The sequence below is a fragment of the Malaya genurostris genome, chromosome 2 (genome assembly GCF_030247185.1).
Source record: "Malaya genurostris strain Urasoe2022 chromosome 2, Malgen_1.1, whole genome shotgun sequence".
Taxonomy (NCBI): Eukaryota; Metazoa; Arthropoda; class Insecta; order Diptera; family Culicidae; genus Malaya; species Malaya genurostris.
In genome coordinates this window covers 347536057-347558779 of record NC_080571.1, presented here as the reverse complement: position 1 = coordinate 347558779, position 22723 = coordinate 347536057, and the positions used below count along the sequence as shown (strand labels likewise).

The 22723-nt window shown below is 37.6% G+C and overlaps 1 protein-coding gene across 5 annotated transcripts in view; it reads right to left on the bottom strand.

Moving 5' to 3' along the window:
• Positions 1 to 19794, bottom strand: part of LOC131432025 (E3 ubiquitin-protein ligase Ufd4) — a 44644-nt gene extending 24850 nt beyond the window's left edge. For 3 of the 5 annotated variants that reach the window (XM_058598061.1, XM_058598062.1, XM_058598063.1), the window contains exons 1-4: positions 19655 to 19794; positions 4157 to 5706; positions 3948 to 4084; positions 3346 to 3756 (exon numbers count right to left, since the gene is read on the bottom strand). In XM_058598061.1, the coding sequence (XP_058454044.1) occupies positions 3346 to 3756; positions 3948 to 4084; positions 4157 to 5706; positions 19655 to 19794 (2238 nt within the window). The remainder of the gene's footprint in view (positions 1 to 3345; positions 3757 to 3947; positions 4085 to 4156; positions 5707 to 19654) is intronic. The other 2 variants (XM_058598064.1, XM_058598065.1) reach the window with 1 other exon arrangement.
• Positions 19795 to 22723: the final 2929 nt, after the last annotated feature.

Genomic DNA, 22723 nt, shown 5'->3' with positions numbered 1-22723 from the left:
CAAAGTTTCATCCAAATCGGAGAAGGTCGAGTCTGATGATCTGCTAAGCATTTCTGGAATTGCTCAGATGGCAAAACAACCTCTTAAATAATATACACTGGATATGTAGACTTTGTCACAAAAAGCCACTTTGCATAATTTGTTTTCTCGAAATTTATCTAGATTTGCCCTAGCACAAAATTTGGCTAACCCCTAAATGACTTATTTCTAATTCTACACTAAAAAAATCGATCTTAAAAATTTAAAGTCAAATCACAAAAAACACCATTCTTTATACATTATTCTTTCTTTTCTTTATTTGAATGATTTTTTTTCCAATATAGATAATGATTCCTTATGTTGCAAGATGGGCATTTTTAAGGGTACATGGTCCGAAACCGAAATTTTTTTGATGCCGAAAGTTATAGAATTGCATAACATGTCATGGTTTTGTGCTATCTCAAAAAAAAAAATTCCGCATAGAGTTTAAATATGTGAGTTGAGCCTTAGCCGTATGCAGTGAGGAGTGATGCAAAATCATACGACGTACAGAATAATTACCATTATAGAGCGTGGTTCCCAAAAATGAGATCAACGACTGATCAACAGACGAGATTAGCTTGTCTTTAGTGTGACATATTATTATGGGCTGCTGCAGTTAAACCACAGAAGCTCCACACCAAGCGCAATAGATGCGTTTGAGCCTCAGCCTACAATAAAGTCATCACCTTTATACTGTCAGAACTAATGTGCAGTGCTAACAGTACGTGACATTGAATCGCTTCGCGTTTCGCGCTCATTCTGACTGTACCCTAAGTTTGTTGAAATCGTTCCAGTCATCTTCAAGAAAATTGAACAAAGAGAAAAAATTTCTTGGAACTAGTCGAACTGAGTCGAATGGTATAAAACGCTAGGGGCTGTCGGGTCTTCGATCTAAAGTCGGATTTTCTAGTAATGCTAAAGGTAAAAAATACACCGAATGAACTCTCCAGATGTAGATACATCTGATTAGAATTTGTGCGGTTCGATGGCATCAGTCAATCTACCAAAGAATTCTCCTATGATGAAGTCGGAAATTTAATAGATAAAGGGTGTTGCCGGGTTTTCAGATAAAAACTGCCCTCAAACAAAATTGATATACGCAGTTTGAAAAAGTTGATATTGGAGATGATTTTTCCAAAATTTTAACCCTTTCACTGCCATATTGGTGGAGTTAGGGTGGTTCATCTGATTTTCATTTTATTTATTTTTTTCAAAAACCTCTTCTGCAAATTGAAAAAAATCAGGAATATTTTAGTAATTATGGGGAACCTTTCTGTAAAAAAAAATGTTCAAAATTTTCGATTTTTTTAATCGCACTTACAATTTTGGTACCACTCTTGATTTTACATAAAAAATAAATCATTTATGTGTTTCCATCTAAAACTTGAGCTCAGGGCTTGAGTATTGACGTAATTAATAATGATAAAAGAATTTTATTCCTTATGTTATTTACACACGCCCGCATGCCTGGGTCGATTTACCAAGCAATGATGTGGGAATGCGTTAGTGAACATGAACTCAATTTGTAGATGGAAACGCATGGCATTTAGTTCTAAGGGCATGTGATATATGACTTTAGAACTAACTACCATGCGTCTCCATCGGATGATGACAATTTTATGGAGACGCATGGCTTTCCGAATGATTTATTTTTTTTTAAATCTGATATTATACCCGTCCACATTTTTTAAAAATCTGAAAAAAATACAGCGTATTGTACTCATAAATGATTTATTTTTGATGTAAAATCTAGTATGGTACCAAAATTGTAAGTGCGATTAAAAAATATTCGAAAATTTTGAACATTTTTTTTTTCACATGGAATACATTTTGAAAAATTCTGAAAAAAATCAGAAAGGTTCCCCATAATTCCAAAAATATTCCTGATTTTTTCAATTTTTTTTTGCTAAAGAGGTTTTTGAAAAAAATAAATAAAATGAAAATCAGATGAACCACCCTAACTCCACCAATATGGCAGAATAATCATGTCCATTATAAACCCTTTCAAACAACGTATATCAATTTTGGTTCTGTTTGGAGGCAGTTTTTATATGGAAACCCGGCTACACCCTTTGGATTGGCTAGCAACGGGTAGTAACAAGTCTTCAAATATTTTTTTCACAAAAAGTTTTAAATTAAAAATAAACAAATCGGTGGGAGCACATCTAAAACAAATTTATTTTTGGGAAATATGTTTCTTGGAATAACGCTATTTGAAATTTATCTTCATGCAGAATGTAGAAATTTGATTTGAGTCACTCGAATCATTAGAGCGCTGTTTAGTACCGAATCGTTAACCGACAGTTGATGACACTGAAAATGTATCTTCTCTTGGTGGTTGGAAGTGTAGAACAACGAATCAAAATGCCCCAGGTTAGTTCTCGATGCAATACCAACTCTTATCCGATGTTGCGAATGTCAGCAAACTAAACTTCAATCAACGACTTTAATAAATGTATACATTCACATGCTGATAGTTTGTGTGGAAGTTCTTTTGGTTTTTGTCAGGTCGCTTGATAGGTGAGAATGATTGAACAGGATCGATAAACAAATCTTCAAGGATTCAGTGTGCGCATTTATCAGGGCCAAACTATGAGGCCAACCAGGTGAAATAAAAGACACAATGACCACCATAACTAAGTGGTGTACCCACAATATGAAATTTATAGATTTCAGACGTGAGAGGGAGATATACGTGGCTTATCGATAACAGACTGGAAAATGACAATAAAAATGTGCGAAAGACGATTTTGGTCAGTAGATAATTGGGCTTCTATTGCAAATAATCATGTGTCAATAAATGCAAGCGGACTTTCCAGTATAGCTTGAGATATCACCAACAAAATGTAATCGTTGACTTGAACGACAGAATTAACACAAAAAGGTAGACCTAGTACGCGAGTAGATTAATAATCAGGGAACTTTTCAATGTGCAGTTCTTCCAAGTAGCTTCCCGCATTGCTGGGATGAACATATTCACAATCACGTATTGCTTAAAATTAAATAAATCTTTTCACACACATGAATCAGTTGCAGCAATACAACCGATCTTTTCCTTTCACGTCACCACAAATAACCGGACAACAACATTGAAATGAATAAATTCATGCAATTAACTGTTCTTTGTTCGGGATAAGGGTCACAGCTTTCCGCAAGTTCTTTCGCACGCACGACCAAATGAAATGAGATGCATTTGGTTTAATTGAATGGACCTAAATCAGATGATAACATGTTATTCAAATATGAGCGAGAGGTCAGATAGTAACGAAACGTAGCATATAAACAAAATAAGAACATGAATCAAAATTCATCAAGCTTCATTACCGCTATGCTAAGGTCAGACCAATTGCTTTGAGTACAACTTTTGCTGGCGTTGTTATTGCTTTTGCCATTATCCCGACGACAGTGATGGTGCTGGCAGATATCGCCACCGGACAAGGACGAAAGCACCTGTGCCTGTGCCGCCGTTGGAGACGAAGTCAATGGTAACATTGGCGGCGGCGGAGGTATTATGTAAGAGCTAGAATTGCGACGCGGCAGATGGTGCTGTTGTTGTTGTTGTTGTTGTTGCTCTTGTTGCTGCTGTTGTTGCAGCCTCAAATTCTGGACATACTTGCTCACTTTGTTTGCACAACTAAACTTGACTAGAATGCTATTGCTACTAGTGTTTGGAGGAGGAGGAACGGTTAAGGGCAGTAGAGACGGTGTTGGCTGCGATGGCCAGCTGTAGCTAATCTGCAAGCCGTATTGAAATCACTTTAGTATTGGAATCGATAAATAGTGAGACAACTACATTCGCGTGAATCTAATTGTATAGATCAATGTGTAAAGGCATTGTTTTGAAAACAGAGCGAAAAATACCAATTTTGTTGCTGTGAAAGGTTGTTAGTGTGCGGCAGAAATTCAGCTGAAATACTAGCTCTTACCTCATTGTCTAGAACGCTAGCGACGACTTCGACTAGTAGGGTTCCGAGGCTTTGTTCGTGACTTTGGAGGCCCTCGGAAGAGCAAAGCCTCGAAAGCATATCAGGCTGAACATATTGTATCATTTTCTTTATCAGACCTAAAAGCGATAAAAAGTAATTAAAAATCGTGCATCACAAAAAAAAGAAAACACCGATGAATATTGTCTCACCTAAACTAGATCGCCGAACACTAGCCAGCATTGTGCTTTGGAACGTTTTACAGAATATTGGCAGAAAGAATTTCAAATACACTGGAGCCATCTCTGGATCACCTCGTGGTTCGCTATCACCATTATCGGCGTCACTCTTCAGATCTGACCGTGTAGCGGCGGTCATCCACTCGCCAGGGGACTGTAGAATTGTTGCCACTTCACGATGTCCTTCGTCCGGTCGTTCGCGTGCCTTATCCAGCGGTGTTTTACCGTCTTCATCACGTAGATCTGGGTTAGCCCCGTGTTTGAGCAGTACTTTGGCAATACCAGGTCGGCCAAAACATGCTGCGTAATGCAGAGAGGAACTTCGCTGGCCCTTGTTTACGTCAGCACCTTTATCACATAAGAATTCTACCATTTCTAAAGTACCGAAAGCTGAAGCCCAATTCAGTAGGGTTTGTCCAACGTCGTCCATACAGTTGACGTCGATTCCACCCGACTCGATAGCTTCGATGAGTGCTTCCGTGTCCTTACTTCTGATGCAGTCGATCAGCTGCCGATGTGTTCGCTCCGTACTGGAATCAGCTCTCCGTACACGTGGTGCCAACTGACCACTGGATCCACCAACTTTACCAAGTGCCTGACGGCCTTCGAACAGCAGCAACAAAATGAGATCCGCTAGCCTCATACAATCCAGTACGCATCGTTCGTCTCCTTTAAAAGCCCGTTCCATTGCTTCCGGTAGATTAGACCTTAGCAAATCATGGGTGATGGAAGGTGACCCTCGACATAACGTTGACAGCAGGGAAATAGTCGTAGCAATCGACTGACTGGAGCGACCAGCCTCTGCTGCACCCTGTGTCTTTGGAGCTGATGACGAGAGTTGTGTTGTCGATGTGACATCTTGACTGTTCAACTGGTTAGCCGGAGTAGGTGCGGAACTTGAACCCGCATTAGCCATGGCTGCTTGTGTTCCTGCGGCATTACTTAAACGATTCAGAAGTTCCGTAACTAGACCGTACTCTGCCAAAGGTGCTGGATCTACTCCCTTTCTGGTGAAGCGATCTGCTACCGAAGCAAAACATTTAAGTGCTCCATCTGCCACCAGTGGGTCTTCGTGTTGAAGCAGCGTACTCAAACTTTCTACACATGTTTGCACATTCACTCCTTGCGGTTCAACCTTGGTACACAGCCTTGACACCACGGCCATCGCCGAGTGTAGTGTGTCCTTGTGAATTTGAGATCCGTTATCGCGGATGAACGAAAGGACACAGTTCAGTCCACCACCTTCGAACACGGCTCCGGCTTCGCGGGTGCATATTAGTTCCAGCACTTTGATGCACTGTTCCGCCAGATCCCGACTGGTACGACTTTCAAGGTCCGCCACCACCAGCCGGTTGCAGATCGCTTTGATAGCACCATCGATCGCTACGATACGCCGCGTGCACTCCGATGATACGTCCAGATAGTAGGTTATGGCACGGGCCGTCACTTCCAACACGTTTTCCGGCGCGAGCTCGTCCAGGAAGATTTTACATAGCGCAGGCAGAAACGTCCGCGGGGGGCAGCTGGAAAGGAAATGTTCACGAATGAGAAGTCTTCACCTTCAAACATTTTTATTTCATCAAATTATAAATTATTATTGTAGCATACATTTATTAACACTCCTAATACCAAGCCTCAAAAAGTTACGCGAAGCACCAAGCCTCAAAAAAAGTTGGAACGGTAACTTTGAGCTGTCATAGCTCAGCTGTTTTTCAACGAATCTCAATAAATTATACACCCTCGAATTTTGTACAGTTCGCAGATTATTTTAAGAATATCATTATTGACAATCGGTTAGGAAAAATCAATGAAAATGTGATTTTTCCCGTTCCAAGTTTTTTTTCACGCACAAAATATGCCCTATCTGCATTTATGCGGCACCAGCATTGTGAATAGAATTTGGAGAACTTCAACTTTCTCGCGTCATAACTTTGTTGTTAGTCAACCGATCTTCGAAATTTGTTCACCATTGGAATGGTACTAGTTTCAGAAATAAAATGCACTAAAATATACGCAAAATAGAGTTGTCTACCTAAAGTTATAGAGAAAACTGTAAACAGAAGACCACAAAAGAGATGGGATTTTTTACAATGGTCGTAAATATCTCTGAATTCAAAGCGATGACCTATATGTTTTTATACATTATTCGATTGCTAGTCAACCATAAGCTACAATTTATGCTAAGCTGACGTTTTTGCACCATCAAAAACAACCTGAAAATATACAGTGTAAATGTAAATATTGACAAATATTACAAAATTTTTTTTTAATATATGTATAAAAAATGAAAGCCATGACATTTTTGCTCTAAATTGTTAGAATCATTATCGTAAAGATTGTTTTGATGAATAAAATTATATATTCTCTAAAAACAACTAAAAAAATTGGTAGAAATATTTTGCCTAAAAATTTCAAGCCAGAACAGTTACGTTATTGATTAATATAATATACAATTTTTTATATTTTGAAATCAATTTATTTACAATTTACTCAAAAATGGAGGCTTCGATTATTTTTCGATTTTTGTGCTGTACTAAAGAATGAACACATAGATCCAAATAATTTTTATGTACATATAAAACAAACTCAATTGATATCTACAATTTTGAACTTGTCCAACATTTCCGTAGAATCTAAAAAACAACGGTGCAGGATCGGAAATTTTAAAATTTCTGTTATGCCTTCAACGTTTCAGTATACACTCTAACCTCAATTTACGCGCAAGGTCGTGGGTGCGTGAATTAAATTTTGCGTAAATTGAGATTTTATTGTATCAAAATATGTTTTCATACTTCTATCGTTTGCAATCAATAGAAACTATGATTCTTAGAGACTTATCATTTGAATTCCACCAACAGATTTTTAGTTTTTAGGTAAAACGGAAATTCTTAATTTTTGCGATGGCTTTGTACAATAAGAAAGTAGAACTTGAACTCGTGGTGTAATGATGCCTTTCTCATCATCAACTAGTATAACCTACAGAGTAAAGCAAATATTATAAATATTTTAATAATCTTCACCCTGTAATTCCGCAACCGGTTGTCCGGAATTGGTGTCGGCTGAAATTCAGGAATTCAATATGGGACCACGAGACTTTTCATTTGAACTTATATTCATTTGTGAAAATTTGTCAATCCATAGCTGAGGAAAGTGAGTGAGATCCATTTTGAAATAAATGAACACTTTTTCCGGTGCTTTCGGAATCGGAAACCGGGATAGCCAGAACCGGTTTATTTTATTTGTCCAATGATAATTACTACCGATTGGAATAGTCACGCGGTTAGTCTAGAATTTTATTTATGTTTTATTGATTCGCCACTTTGAGTAACTGTATTAATTCCCAACAGACTACACCCTATAATTCAAGAACCGGAAGTCGCATTCTGATGAAACTTTGGAGTTTTATATAGGACTATGAGACCTTTCATTTGAACCTAATTTTAAATCAGCCACGCCATTTCTGAGCAAAGTGATGAAATAATTTTGAAATAAATTGTAATTTTTATACTAATCACCTTGTAATTCCGGAACCGGAAGTTGAATCGAAATGAAATTCAGGAACTTTGTATAAGACATTCATACCATTCATTTGAATCTAAGTTTGTAAGAATCGGTTCAGCTATCTCTGAGAAAAGTTAGTGCACTTATTTTCATTTTTTTGCACATATCATCCTGTAATTCCGGAACCGGAAGTCGGATTCGAATAAAATTCAGGAACTTTATACGGGGTTACAGTCGGTTCAAAAGTCGGTTTTCACAGTGATTGCATAAACTTTTCATATGAGAAAGGCAAAAAGTTTTGAAAATTTCTGTATTTATGTCGTTTGTTTTTAGATTCTTCTTAAGAACATTGATTTTAATTTGTTATAAATAATCGTGAGTATTAATAACAATAATTAAGTGTATAAAAAGTGTATGTCACCGCTTTAATTTCTAAGCATTTTGTAAAAATAACTAAAATTTGACATTTTTTAGTGTTTGTCATTTATTTTTAGATGTTTTTGAATATAGAAAAAATGCTATTTTAGCCGTATTTGTAATATATAGGTCATCGCTTTGAATTCAGAGATATTTACTGCCATTATAAAAAATCCAATCTTTTTTGTGGTCTTCTGTTTACAGTTTTCTCTATAACTTTAGGTAGACAACTCTATTTTACGTATGTTTTAGTGAATTTTATTTCTGAAACTAGTACCATTCCCATGGTGAACAAATTTTGAAAATTGGTTGACTATCAACAAAGTTATGACTCGATAAAGTTGGAGCTCTCAATATTCAGTCGCGACGTTGATGCCAAAGGGAACAAAATTAGATAGCAGATAGGGCATTTTTTGCGCCTGAAAAAAACCTGGAACGGGAAACATCACATTTTCATTGATTTTTTCTAACCGATTGTCAATAATGATATACTTAAAATAATCTACGAACTGTACAAAATTCGAGGGTGTAAAATTTATTGATTTCCTTTGAAAAACAGCTGAGCTATAAATGCTCAAAGTTACCGTTCCAACTTTTTTTCGGGCTTGGTATTTGGAGTGTTAAACAAGAATTATTTTACTGCTCGAAGCTATCGGTGCATTTCGTAGATAAGATTTTCAACCAACCCGTACTATCGTCCAAACTAAAAATATTTACTAACTATGAAACGTAAGTTAACAACAATTAAATAGATTCGAACATTTAGAGGTTTTTTGGTTTGTACAAAAAGTACACATTTAGTTTCGATCCCTTCGCGTTTCGCCTTCGGCTCATCAGTGCTTAAAGTACTGACTTTGCGTCTGCTTAGCGGCTCAAATTGAACTGTTAGCCGGAGATGGCGGTTCAATTTGAAATGCTTTAAGCACTGATGAGCCGAAGGCGAAACGCGAAGAAATCGGAATTAAATAGATGACTTAGTACCCAAGTAGCAAACATTGTTCTAGTACTGAATTTATTAACTCTTATCGCAACGATTATGCGAATGGTAAAGCGCACTTTTCTTGTATGATGTGCAACAAGTTTCTTGTTTCATATGTTTCATAACAGTAATATTTGCTAAGTGGAAATCGGATTTGAAACTGCTCAAATGATCTTGTCATACAGTCAGTTGAAAACCGGATGTGGAACTTAATCCATTCAGGTTTCGGAGTTGGTTTTACAAGCAGTAATTTTATTGAATTTTGCATCCCTTACAAAAACGTGTTGAATCAGCTGTGTAGCATACCTAACAAAAATAACCGATATGAAGCAATTGTGCAACATGCCAATTATAACAAGTTCTAATTGTTACTTGGGCAAGTTGATGACTCGGTGACCTGAGATTGACCAGTTCAATTTGCGGTAGATGATGACCGGAACGGAACAATAAAGAACCTTCGAGAAATAATCCGAACACATTCGGAGTAATTTTTCTATTTTTTTAATGAAAGTACAATAAAATATCTTCATTTTGGATAATGTTTTTTTTATACGTCGCATCCATATTAAGCAACATCGAATTTTATGTGACCTACTTTATTCGTTTTGAACAAATAGACTTAGACTTAGAAATGAAAGATTCTCACTTATTTTCCCAGAACTCCAGATCCTGTCCTTCGAACTGGGTGAATCAAGGTGGTTTGCAAATTCTTCGATTTGAGTTAAAAAGTGATCACTATTGCAAGTAATTACTAGATAAGTGCTTTTAAACTGCCTGGTTTTCCGAACAGAACTAAATTCGTTCATTACAGCTAGATGGAGAGATGACTGTATTCAGCCGAGAATCGCAAAAATGTTAGTCTGGAATACGGTGCAGAAATTTGCTAATGAAAGAGAATACTCTGATCTCATTTCACTGCAAAGAATTGTCAGTGTAACAAGTTTAATATTCTTCAAGTTCTGGAGAGTTCAGGGTCTTAGCGATTGTTACTACAGATGAAAGTTCGTTGGTTTTGAAAGAATAATTGTTTGAGACGTTTCATTGAACAATTTGTTTCTTTCAGTAGACCGAAAAAAATATTTTCGTTTTCTCTATGCGTATTTAGAACACAATTAATAATTATGACAAGTTTTCATTCATCTTCATCATGTTTTGAAGTGTTGTATACTGTCAGCCTTTCTAGATCAAGCCCTGTATAAAAACTATCTCAACTGATCACTTATGTATTCAGAAAAAATATACATTTTTGAGTATGGCGAGCTTTGCGAAAAAAAACACACCGAATGCTAGACTTCAGCATTACTCATCGAGAAGAAAAATGACTGTTGAAATGAAAAATAAAAACCGTTTTGTCAATTGAACTAATCAAGCTCGTCGTTTCCCTACACCAATCTTATACCGTTTTCGTTTATTGATCAGAGCAGCCCGAGAGCAGGCCCAGAGTCGCCCAAACAACGTTTGATATGTTTGTTTTAGCAACCTGAGGTCGCTCTAGATCGGACTCCAATCGCGTAGTTTCGCTCTGAAAATTTTCTCGGGTCGCACCACGCATCCAGTCGAGTTTGTTTATTTTTCCTTTTTTTCATGAGTTGTTGTTTAGGGCGCGTACCACGTGTTCGTTTTACTCGGAGTCAGAGTAGCCCGAGTCTAGGTTCAAAAACGAAAACGGTATTATATACTTTCTATTCTATATGAGATTTGGTTGTGTCTACTTTTCTAACCTTATGTTATAAAAATGAAGAGTGGTTCGATAGGATCTTGATTTGACATAAGTTAAATCTAAAGTATTTACCATTTCTATTCCCTAAGTATCTTTCATTAACTCATCAACACATGTCTTCTTATGTCGTTTTCGACTTATCTGTGCATTAGCAGTTTATATTGAACTGATAATGCCACCGAACGGTTCAACATGAACCGCTAAGCAGATGTGAAGTTAAAAGCTATTTGCTGAAAAAACGAAACTTGATATGATTTAAATTATATGCAATTCGATGAGATCATTGTTGCAACGTAACTCAACTCAACTAGGCAACATGGAACTGCAAATTGCTTGGCTTCCCAGGATACGACCGAATGCTGCATGATGAGCTTCAAATCCGCGGCTTCGATGTCGTAGCACTGCAGGAACTTTGTTGGACGGGACAGAAGGTGTGGAAAAGTGGGCATCGAGCGGCTACCTTCTATCAGAGCTGTGGCACAACCAACGTTCTGGGAACGGGATTTGTAGTGTTGGGCAAGATGCGCCAGCGCGTGATTGGGTGGCAGCCAATCAGTGATAGAATGTGCGTATTGAAGATCAAGGGCCGTTTCTTCAATTACAGCATCATCAACGTGCACTGCCCACATGAGACGAAACCCGATGACGAGAAGGGAGCATTTTACGCTCAGCTGGAACGAACCTACGACAGCTGTACACGGAGGGATGTAAAACTCGTCATCGGCGACATGAATGCTCAGGTAGGCCGGGAGGCAATGTACAGGCCCTTGATCGGGCTGGAGAGCCTGCACGCGGTAACAAACGATAACGGTCAACGATGCGTAAACTTTGCAGCCTCCCGAGGAATGGTAGTTCGAAGCACCTTCTTCCCCCGCAAAGATATCCACAAAGCCACCTGGAGATCACCTGATCAACATACGGAAAATCAAATCGACCACGTTCTCATCGACGGGCGATTTTTCTCCGACGTCATCAATGTCCGCACTTACCGCAGTGCCAACATTGATTCTGACCACTACCTTGTCGCGGTTTGTATGCGCTCAAAACTATCGACGGTGCACAATACTCGTCGCACAGGAACGCCGGGACTCAATCTCAAGCAGCTACGTAGCATTCGTACTGCAGAGGAATACGCGCAACAACTGGAGCAAGTGCTACTAACGGAAGAGCAGCTTGGCGCGGCGACTCTTGAAGACGGCTGGAGGAATATTAGATCCGCCGTGAGTAGCACTGCTTCAACCGTACTAGGTACGAGGTTATTGAATCGAGGAAATGACTGGTTTGACGGCGAATGTCAGCAGTTGGTCGAAGAGAAGAATGCAGCAAGAGCGAGGATGCTGCAACACCTCACTAGAGCGAACGAGGAACGATACAGACAGGCACGGAACAGACAGAACACGGTTTTCCGGAGGAAAAAGCGCCACCAGGAAGACCAAGATCGCGAAGCGATGGAACAGCTATACCGCGTAAATGATACACGGAAATTCTATGAGAAGTTGAACCGCTCACGTAGAGGCTTCACGCCACAGGCCGAAATGTGCAGAGATATCAGTGGTAAACTTCGATCGACAGGTGGAAGCAGTACTATGACGAGGATCTGAATGGCGAAGCACAAGATACAGAGAACGGTACAGGAATCAATCTGGGTGCACGCTCAGTCGACGACAGATTCCCAGCCCCTGATCTGTCGGAGATAAGTGAGGAGATCGGCAAGCTGAGGAACAACAAAGCAGCGGGCAATGACCAGTTACCAGGCGAGCTGCTCAAACATGGAGGTGAGGCACTGGCTAAAGCGCTGCACTGGATGATTTCCAAGATTTGGGAGGAGGAGATTCTACCGCAGGAATGGATGGATGGAGTGGTATGTCCCGTCTACAAAAAGGGCGATAAGCTAGACTGTTGCAATTACCGCGCAATCACATTGCTGAACGCCGCATACAAGGTACTCTCCCAAATCCTTTGCCGTCGACTATCACCAATAGCTAAGGAATTCGTAGGGCCGTACCAAGCGGAATTTACTAGAGCCCGCGCCACTACGGATCACATATTCGCAATAAGACAAGTACTCCAGAAGTGTCATGAATACAACGTACCCACGCATCACCTATGCATTGACTTCAAAGCGGCATACGACACAATCGATCGAGAACAGCTATGGCAGATCATGCACGAATGCGGTTTCCCGGATAAACTGACGCGATTGGTCAAAGCAACGATGGATAGAGTGATGTGCTACGTCCGAGTATCTGGGACGCTCTCGAGTCCCTTCGAATCTCGGAGAGGGCTACGGCAAGGTGATGGACTCTCTTGTATCTTGTTCAATATTGCCTTGTAAGGTGTGATTCGAAGAGCGAGGATCGACACGAGTGGCACGATCTTCCGAAAGTCCGTACAACTTTTTGGCTTCGCTGACGATATTGATATTGTAACACGTAACCTTGAGAAGATGACGGAAACCTACATCGGACTGAAAGCTGAAGCTAGGCGTATCGGACTGGCCATGAATGCGTCGAAAACAAAATACATGAGAGGAAGAGGCTCTAGAGAAGAAACACTACGCCTACCACCACGAATATTGATAGACGGAGACGTCAGTGTTTTCGAAAGAAAGGTACTCAGTGTTTTCGAAAGAAAGGTACTGAGGACCATCTATGGCGGAGTGCAGATGGAAGGCGGAACGTGGAGACGGCGCACAGTGGTTCGAATCAATAAAAACGTGGACATAAATCAGTAGCTGCCAAACCGTTCTTTTAATGCATATAGTTGCTTTGAAGAAATTATTTACAAATATATACCGCGTAATTTGATCCTATCAATAATTGTTCATGGCCTACTTTGACAAAAAATGTAACCATAACTTTTTTTTCTGAAGAGATAGAAATTTTTTTTCTTCTGCAAAGTTTTAGAACTATTAAAAATAATTTACTTTGTCAAATATCCAAAAGTCTAGGTCGCACCGTTTCGGATATACAAAGCGTTTTTATGGCAACCCCCTTAAAATCAGTTTTTTATTTATAACTTGTTTCGAGTTAGTTTTTTATGCATACTTTCTTTGGAATAATTGAAGAAAATAAAAAATCCCATATTTTTGTTGAAGGTAGTGCATAGGTTTCTTGTTTCCTGGCAAAGTTATACAACATTTTACCTTTTTTTCACCTCTCATAAAACCTTACACAGAAGCGAAATATGCAACTTTATGCAGCTGATTTTTACAAAATTTGTAGGAAAAGATGTGCCCAATATCATAAAAAAAATCTAAGTGGAACTCGGTGGAACTTTTTTTTTAGGTCTTTTCAAAGTTAGTTTTAATTACTGAATTATGGCAACCCCCTTAAAACTAGTTTCCTAGTCATAACTTGTTTCATGTTATTTTTTATGCATACTTCGTTTGGATTAATTGTAAAAAATATAAAATTTCATAATTTTGTAGAAACTAATGCATAAGTTTATTCTTTTCTGGAAATTTTATGCATAATTTTACTTCTTACCTAGAATACCTTGTGCCGAAACGAAATATGCAACTTAATGCAGCAAACTTTTATAATACTTATAGGAGAACATGTACCTTATCCAATTTATTTTCCAATGAGAATATCTTGAGTACTCTTCGTGTGACTCATTTTCACTATGGCCATGCTGAAACCATAAATGGTTAAGAAACAGAGGGCGCACAGTGGTCCAAAACTGGAAAAAGACGGTCACAAGTCTGTACCTTTCACTGATTTTTAAGAGCTAACGTGTCTTCGAAGAAGTTTTACAAAATTATATAACGCTTCTTTTGAAAGTAGCACCTTAATTTTTGTTAAGGGGGTAATACCGATTTCGAAAAAAAATAATTTTGTTTTTGACGAAAAAATTTTTTTTTTCTATCTCATTTCAAAGAAAAAAACATTTCAAGTATTTTTGCTGAAGATATGAATAATATAAAAAAAATATTTTTTGAGATATTCGCTTTATTTCAAAAACAGAATTTATCTCCATTACCTAAGTATCTACTTCAAAGTTAGCATTTAAATGAGTAACTTTTCCCAATACTTTTCACAACCTAATCAATCAACTAGGTAGTTAATGTTACCTAATAAATTATTACAATATGTCACTTAGTCGCATTGCATTCGATCAATCAGTATCAGTCACGCTATCGTCCGAGTTTTCCATATCGCTAATTTCTTGTTCTGTTGTAAGTTCTAGCATATCAATTGCTTCCAGTGACAATTTCTTTCCAGTTTTGATAGGTTTGTAATAAATATTCGAAATCAGTAGGTCAGACGCTACTAGGAGTCGAAAAAAAATTTGTCATCGTTTTTTCACGGCTGTTTTTCCTCGTGCCCAAGTTTGGATTTTTTTTATTTGTTTATTAATTTTTAACTTTTTTCATTCAATAAACTATAAAGGTTGTTTTATGGAATGGCTTATTTGAAACCTAAGAAAAAACCGTACATTCATGCCTTGGACGAATTTTTGTATCTTTGTTATATTTTACAGGCTGTTGAAAAAAGGCTTTGTGTGAAATACCCCATGGATTATTACTTTGTTACTTTTTACAATTGAATTTTTTGTTACTTTTTACAATTGACAATATTAGAATAAATCTAAGTGGAACTAGATGCAATTTTAGGCCTTTTCAAATTTAGTTTTAATTATTGAAAATCCGAAAAATTATCAAAACTTCAAAACATATTTCAAAAATGGAAAAATATTTTCTAGACTAAATATGATAAAGTATTGTTAAAGTACAAACCTTTACGAAGAGATTTCATGTTTAAACGTGTAAATAAATTGAGTTATCGCGAAGCAACACGATTTTTAAGACGAGATGTTTATCGGGCGACTGCAAAAGTGAGTTACAGAAATAGCAGACGCGTGACGCCCTCTGTTTCTTAACCATTCATGGTTTCAGCATGGCCATAGTGAAAATGAGTCACACGAAGAGTACTCAAGATATTCTCATTGGAAAATAAATTGGATAAGGTACATGTTCTCCTATAAGTATTATAAAAGTTTGCTGCATTAAGTTGCATATTTCGCTTCGGCACAAGGTTTTCTAGGTAAGAAGTAAAATTATGCATAAATTTTCCAGAAAAGAATAAACTTATGTATTAGTTTCTACAAAATTATGAAATTTTATATTTTCTACAATTAATCCAAACGAAGTATGCATAAAAAAATAACACGAAACTAGTTATGACTAGAAAACTAGTTTTAAGGGGGTTGCCATAATTCAGTAATTAAAACTAACTTTGAAAAGACCTAAAAAAAAAGTTCCACCGAGTTCCACTTAGATTTTTTTTTATGATATTGGGCACATCTTTTCCTACAAATTTTGTAAAAATCAGCTGCATAAAGTTGCATATTTCGCTTCTGTGTAAGGTTTTATGATAGGTGAAAAAAAGGTAAAATGTTGTATAACTTTGCCAGGAAACAAGAAACCTATGCACTACCTTCAACAAAAATATGGGATTTTTTATTTTCTTCAATTATTCCAAAGAAAGTATGCATAAAAAACTAACTCGAAACAAGTTATAAATAAAAAACTGATTTTAAGGGGGTTGCCATAAAAACGCTTTGTATATCCGAAACGGTGCGACCTAGACTTTTGGTATATTTGACAAAGTAAATTATTTTTAATAGTTCTAAAACTTTGCAGAAGAAAAAAAATTTCTATCTCTTCAGAAAAAAAAGTTATGGTTACATTTTTTGTCAAAGTAGGCCATGAACAATTATTGATAGGATCAAATTACGCGGTATATATTTGTAAATAATTTCTTCAAAGCAACTATATGCATTAAAAGAACGGTTTGGCAGCTACTGATTTATGTCCACGTTTTTATTGATTCGAACCACTGTGCGGCGTATGAATCACGAATTACAACAGCTGCTAGGAGAACCACCTATCGTACGGACAGCTAAAATCGGACGTCTACGATGGGCTGGGCATGTCATAAGGATGTCGGACGACAGCCCAGTGAAAATAGTTCTTGAATCTAATCCGACTGGTACAAGAAGAGGAGCGCAGCGAGCAAGGTGGATCGATCAAGTGGAGGGTGATCTCAGAAGCGTCCGTGCCTTGAGTGGCTGGCGACGAGCAGCCATGGACCGAGTTATGTGGAGACGTATGCTTGATACAGCAAAGGACACCCCAAGCCTATAGCTGTTAGATTGTTGATTGGTCTTTAATTTGAATCTTAGTGAAAATCGGAGTACATGACATCTGGTCCTTTTGTGCACCTCATGCACTGCCTCGGTCCAATTGAAAATAATAACTGCTTCCTAATCCGCATTCTATTATTGTTACTCTTTATTTATTCGATGAAATCAGGTCGAATAGAAAATAATCAGCGATTTTGATCACAGCACAATATGCTCAAATTAATTATAAGTTGCTTCCGTTTGCTGGTCAATGAAAGGCAAACGATCTTTCCATATCACATTGCCGTAGCCAACACGTGGCGCTTTGAACTCGAGCACTTTGTCTTGTGCTCCGAAATTACGTGTAATTACAAACATCTCTTATACGTCCAACCAGTGTTGCATCCAGTATCCGTAAACAGAGAATATTCACTGACGGACACAAGCGTTCCAACAGGCATCGTTTCTCTTGCAAGCTCTCTCACTAAGAAGCTGCATGTACTGTCATTAATAATGTATGAGTTTCACTGAGAGAGATATTCCGTCAGTTCAGTCTGATGCTCACTTTTTTTTTCTCGCATACCTCAATATAATTGAGACTGATGCTCACTTGGAGACGAATCAACATGACTGAAATCTTAGAATGACGATCAATTTTTAAAATTTCCGTGGTGATCATCAATTGCAAGGACAACGTTTTCTCGGTTTGACTTAGTTCTTAGAAGGAAAATAAAAGTGCATTCGCAATGATGTGATGTCAGAAAATGATAATGAAAATCAAAGTATTATCATTTTCAATTCACTATAAAACTATAAACAGACCATTTTAAAAACAAACAGAGAATGACCGATCTGTTCTCTCATTCGAAATATTTTACTCTCTGCGTGTTGCCACTCTCGCGTCACTGTTGTTTGTGTTCGCCGTACGCTACCCATGGCATGAATTCGATCAACGTTGAATGACGATCATTTTGGTTCGTGACGGAACTACTTCGTATGATTTGACGTGTGGATGATGATCACGACTCAGTGCAACTCTGCGTCCAACTCAAGTATCCCTAGTCGTTGTGTCCATGCACATTTGTTTCTACACAGATTCAAGAAGAGAGGGAATTGCTCAGCTCTGAGATTTGTTGTTCTCTGCTACATTTGGCTCTGTGAGAACTTGTATGCACACTTTCAGGAGAGGCTTCAGTGACTTATGTTTATGGCAGTTGAAAACAAATTGCTCTCTCCAGAGATGTCAGGTTCACAGATTAATTTTAGTTTCACAGATTTTGAATATGCTGCACAGAATTTAAAAAATGACACAGATTTTCACAGATCTCTGAAATCAATCATAAACTGACAATGAGCCCCTAAAAGTTTTCAAAATGCTAGGGAAGCGGTTTTATTAATGATATTATTGACAGATTTGCTTGACGTGCAGCGCACAGATTTCTTTTGTTGTATCAATGATACGAAATTATTTTAATAGAAGAATATCATCCAAAAGTATATCGATATTTCATTGTATTGAAAGGCACAAGCGAATATCAATTTCTTAATCTTTAGTTTTCTCTTACAACGAACTGTTCACACGGAAAAGCCAGCGATCGCAAAACAACTAAAATAATAGTTGTTTTTCTGATTTGATTGGTTGAAATTTGGTACAACTAATCGATTGTTCATTTAGCTAAACTGTAATTTTTGATTTATCGTGCTGGCAGTTTAGCGAAGACACGCACTACAAATGAGTTCTCTAATCGGGAAATGAAACGCTTCAATGAGGTGTCACTCGTGCAACCGACCGATATAGAAATGTAACAATTATTATAATTCCCAAGAAGGAGTTCACCACCAAAATGTTCACATAGCATTAGGAAATTTTTCCTCCACTTGCAGAATAGTTCGCCAGAAGAGGTTTCTGGATTCCGGTTTCAAGAAAGTTGCTGATAAGCCTTGCGCAATAGATGCACTTTCAAGAAAATACAAATAATATCACTTTAGCAGCAATTTTTAAGCGTTACGCATTTTCAATTACATTGACACGAACTGTCCGAAAATGCAATACCCGCAGATGAAATTAAAACATTTATACTGTAGTACAGTCTGTTCAGTACAGGAAAAACTTGTTTTACAATTAACTCTTATGTTCTTCTGCATACTTTCACCTATATGAAATGGCAACTACGTAACTGACATAAATGACGTTCATTTTCCATTGAAAATTTTCAATATGAAACATTTTAGTTGAAACAACCAGGGCGTAAAACAACAATTGCAATATTGTAATTTTGTGATCTAAGAGTTCTCCGTGCAGAATCAGATATACTCAGTGCACAACCAGCAAATTTCCCGGAACCACTATCAACTAACAAGATCTGTAAATTATAATATTTTTCTAACCAATTTTGGAAATCAGTTTTATTTTGCATGGCTACTTATAAAAGCATCTCTGAAATTCGATTTTTAACCCTTAATTCCGGAGCCGTAAATCGCATCTGAACGAAATTCAGAAATTTTGTATGGGATCACAAGAACCTAAGTCATTTTTCACAGTATGCAGTCACTATATGAGAAAGGTAAAATCGTTACAATTATTTGTCTAGTGTAACTTTAAACAAGCGTATTTTCCAAAACAAAAAGCTTTAAATTTAATTGAATAATTTAGTTCACTTCTTCTGAACATTCCGATTCCATTACATTACCGTTCAAACAACATCGCACCGCATGCAACACTTACCTTTCGAAACACCGATCCACGTTGTCGGACATGAGCAGCAACATGCAAAGTTGTTCCAGGGCGATCAGCTGCATGTCCCGCTCGTCGCCCTGGCCCATCGAAAGCCATTCTAGCAATGTTTCCGGATCAACGTCACCCATCTGAAAGTAGAGGAAGAGAAAGAGAAAGAGATACGGTCAAATACATAATTAATTACGCAATCTTTAGAGTGCAGTCGATTGTCAACGGTGATTTCGGAACGTAAGAGTGGGCCTGCAGAGTGAATATTGATGATTATTTAATAATGTTTGCTGACTTTGTGTGCAAGGCCCGTGCATATACCTGACAAACACTTCTTCTTTAATTGGGTCATGAAAATAAAATTGTATAAATAGAATGATGAAAGATATTGAAACACTAAATAGTGAGGAAAGTGGGATTTTCAGGCCACTTGAGCATCAAACAGTCAAAAGAAAATGCTAAGCTACTGGTTTCGGGATTTTGATAAGAAATATCAGTTCGAAGACAAACGAGAATTACCGGATGAAAAAGTTGAAACACTCGCACACTTGAAATGTCGGACACACGGGAGGGGCGAGTGAAATCCACGGCCACATTAGTTCGGCTTCGGTCTTAATGGGGTTATGTAAATTGGATCTGTATAACCAAACCACACACCAGTTTTATTCGTGCGATTGGAGGCATATCAGAAAACATGCTCCACTTTAGCCTAAATGGCATGGTAATCTGCCTCACTCCTCTCATCAACAGCTATTCAGGCCAGACAGCAGTGTCACGACCGTCATTCATGCACTGGAAAGATGCTACACTTAAGCGAGATTCATCCAGCGATCGTTTTTCATTGGAACGGACGGACCGAGCAGCTGTCTTTATGGTTACGTTTTGGATGCTGCTGCCGGCTGCAGTACGCTCGGTGTACAAAAACAAACACTAGGGCATATAATTTAAGCGCTAATAGTGATTCATTCACTGGCTCAGTTTGTTTGGTCGCTAGTTATGCCGCTTACACACACACTGCTGCGGTTCATTATGTCAATACAAACAGATATTTCTGTGTGTGTGTAATTGTTTTGAGTGATCTTTTCGCTGACCTGACCTACTTAACCCTTCGATGCTGCAAATTGCGACTCTTTTACACCTTTCACTGGAAATTCTTCTAAATTATGTTAATTCAATAACATATGAAAATGATCAATTTAATTTGAAATACTAAAGAATACTGATACTAAAGTTCAATGAGAAAAGCTTTGCAAGGCGAACAAAGTCAACTAAACTGTAGATTTGAACTAGGCCGTAGTTGCCTTATGCAATGCTAGAATGTATTAGGCTGTACTCAATCTATTGCAGGTAATTTTGCAAGTAATAGTTATTCTTCATACTCGACCGATTTACCGTTGGAAATAAGAAAAACGCGCACGTTTCTGGCTACGGAGGGATGAATCGTAAAGCAATCACAACAAAAATGCCACAAAACAGGTAAAATTTTTATTTGCGAAATCCTGACCAACCAGAAAAAAATCGAGCCATTTCTCATGCGGATGATATTGTACAAAAACGTTGCGCGGTGAAGATTCTACTTGGAATTCAGTGGGATTGCAAAAAGATCTTTAATCAAGAGTTACTTCCATGGCCAAACACTAAATGCAAACCTATCAACGCCTGGAAAACGTTTGCCTTTTGGAAACTCTGAGATTCTGGTTCAAAAGAGGTTTCAAGTTATATCAGAAGAATGATCTAGCGTTTATCATGATTCGTGACCCATCAAAAACTCTTAGAGCATGACTGTTTACGCATATGAACCGGACCTGGCAAGCAAACGATTACCATTCTTTTCTTGTATTGCAAAACTTTTCTAGTGGTATCTTTCTTAAACTGGTCTGTCTGTCTGGCAAACATGATTATTTATTTACTTCTACGTTTCGTCTTGGATTCACTAGTGCATTAACAGTTTATTTTGAACTGCTAATGCCACTTCGCGATTAAATTTAAACCGCTCAGCAGACGTAATGTTAATACCAATTACAAACCACTTATTTTGCACCAAAGTGCAATGTATTTACTGACATTTCGAATTCAACGCAATGATAATAATTCGACGGAGAAATGTGAAACCAGGAAAAAACCAATCTTAATCTACCTAGTGGTGTGATAATGCATGTCTCTTGTTATTGACATAGTCTCAGTAAAACATTGTTTACCGTTTTTATTAGGATAATTTCTGACATAAATTTTTGATACAAATACATTCAGATTGTTTCGGGTAATTCAAAAAGCATACGGTTCCGTTACATATTCGACAACATTCCTCAAACTAAATGTATTAGCAATAATACATTTGAACTTGATAGTTGAACGCTTTCTGAAAAAAATGTGCGGATAGAAAAAAAACTTGTCGGTTACGTCATTTGTACGATTATATCTCCGCGAGCCACATGATCTTCGAACTCGATCTAAAACTCAATATTTGCCCCGAACGAGCCAAAAATTATTGCAATTGGTTCATCCATATCCGAGAAAAATGAGCGGTAATGAGTTTTGTCGTTTATGCCACTTATACCACTATATCATCGGAACCGTAAGTAACAGCCATTTTTACTGCACTACTACTGACTCAATACCTGTGGTAGGTACTTACAATTACAATCTTAGGATATTTTGCATCACCTTTCTTTATTTCGAAAATTTCATTTTACTCCCTTATTGATGATCGCCATGCAGCACCACTAACTCATATCCGATTTAGCTTCAACTGTACACATGGACTTTTTAAAGGGGCCCAATGTTTTGGGCACTACCGCTTCACGAATTTAAAGATAACCTTTCCATAGTAAATAGTAGAATCAAATAAACAAATAAACTATCTCAGTTCTAGGTGGTTAGGCAGTAGTGAGTCGTTGCGAAGTCATTGTCAAAATTATCCGATTTGATAACATATCACTAGTATCAATAAAAAACGTAGGTTATCACGATGGATGTTAAGTTTCTCAACAATTGTTACGATGCATAGGTCGTTTTACAGTACTTACTCAGACATTTTGAGTTTTCAAAAGTGATCTATGCCTAAATCCA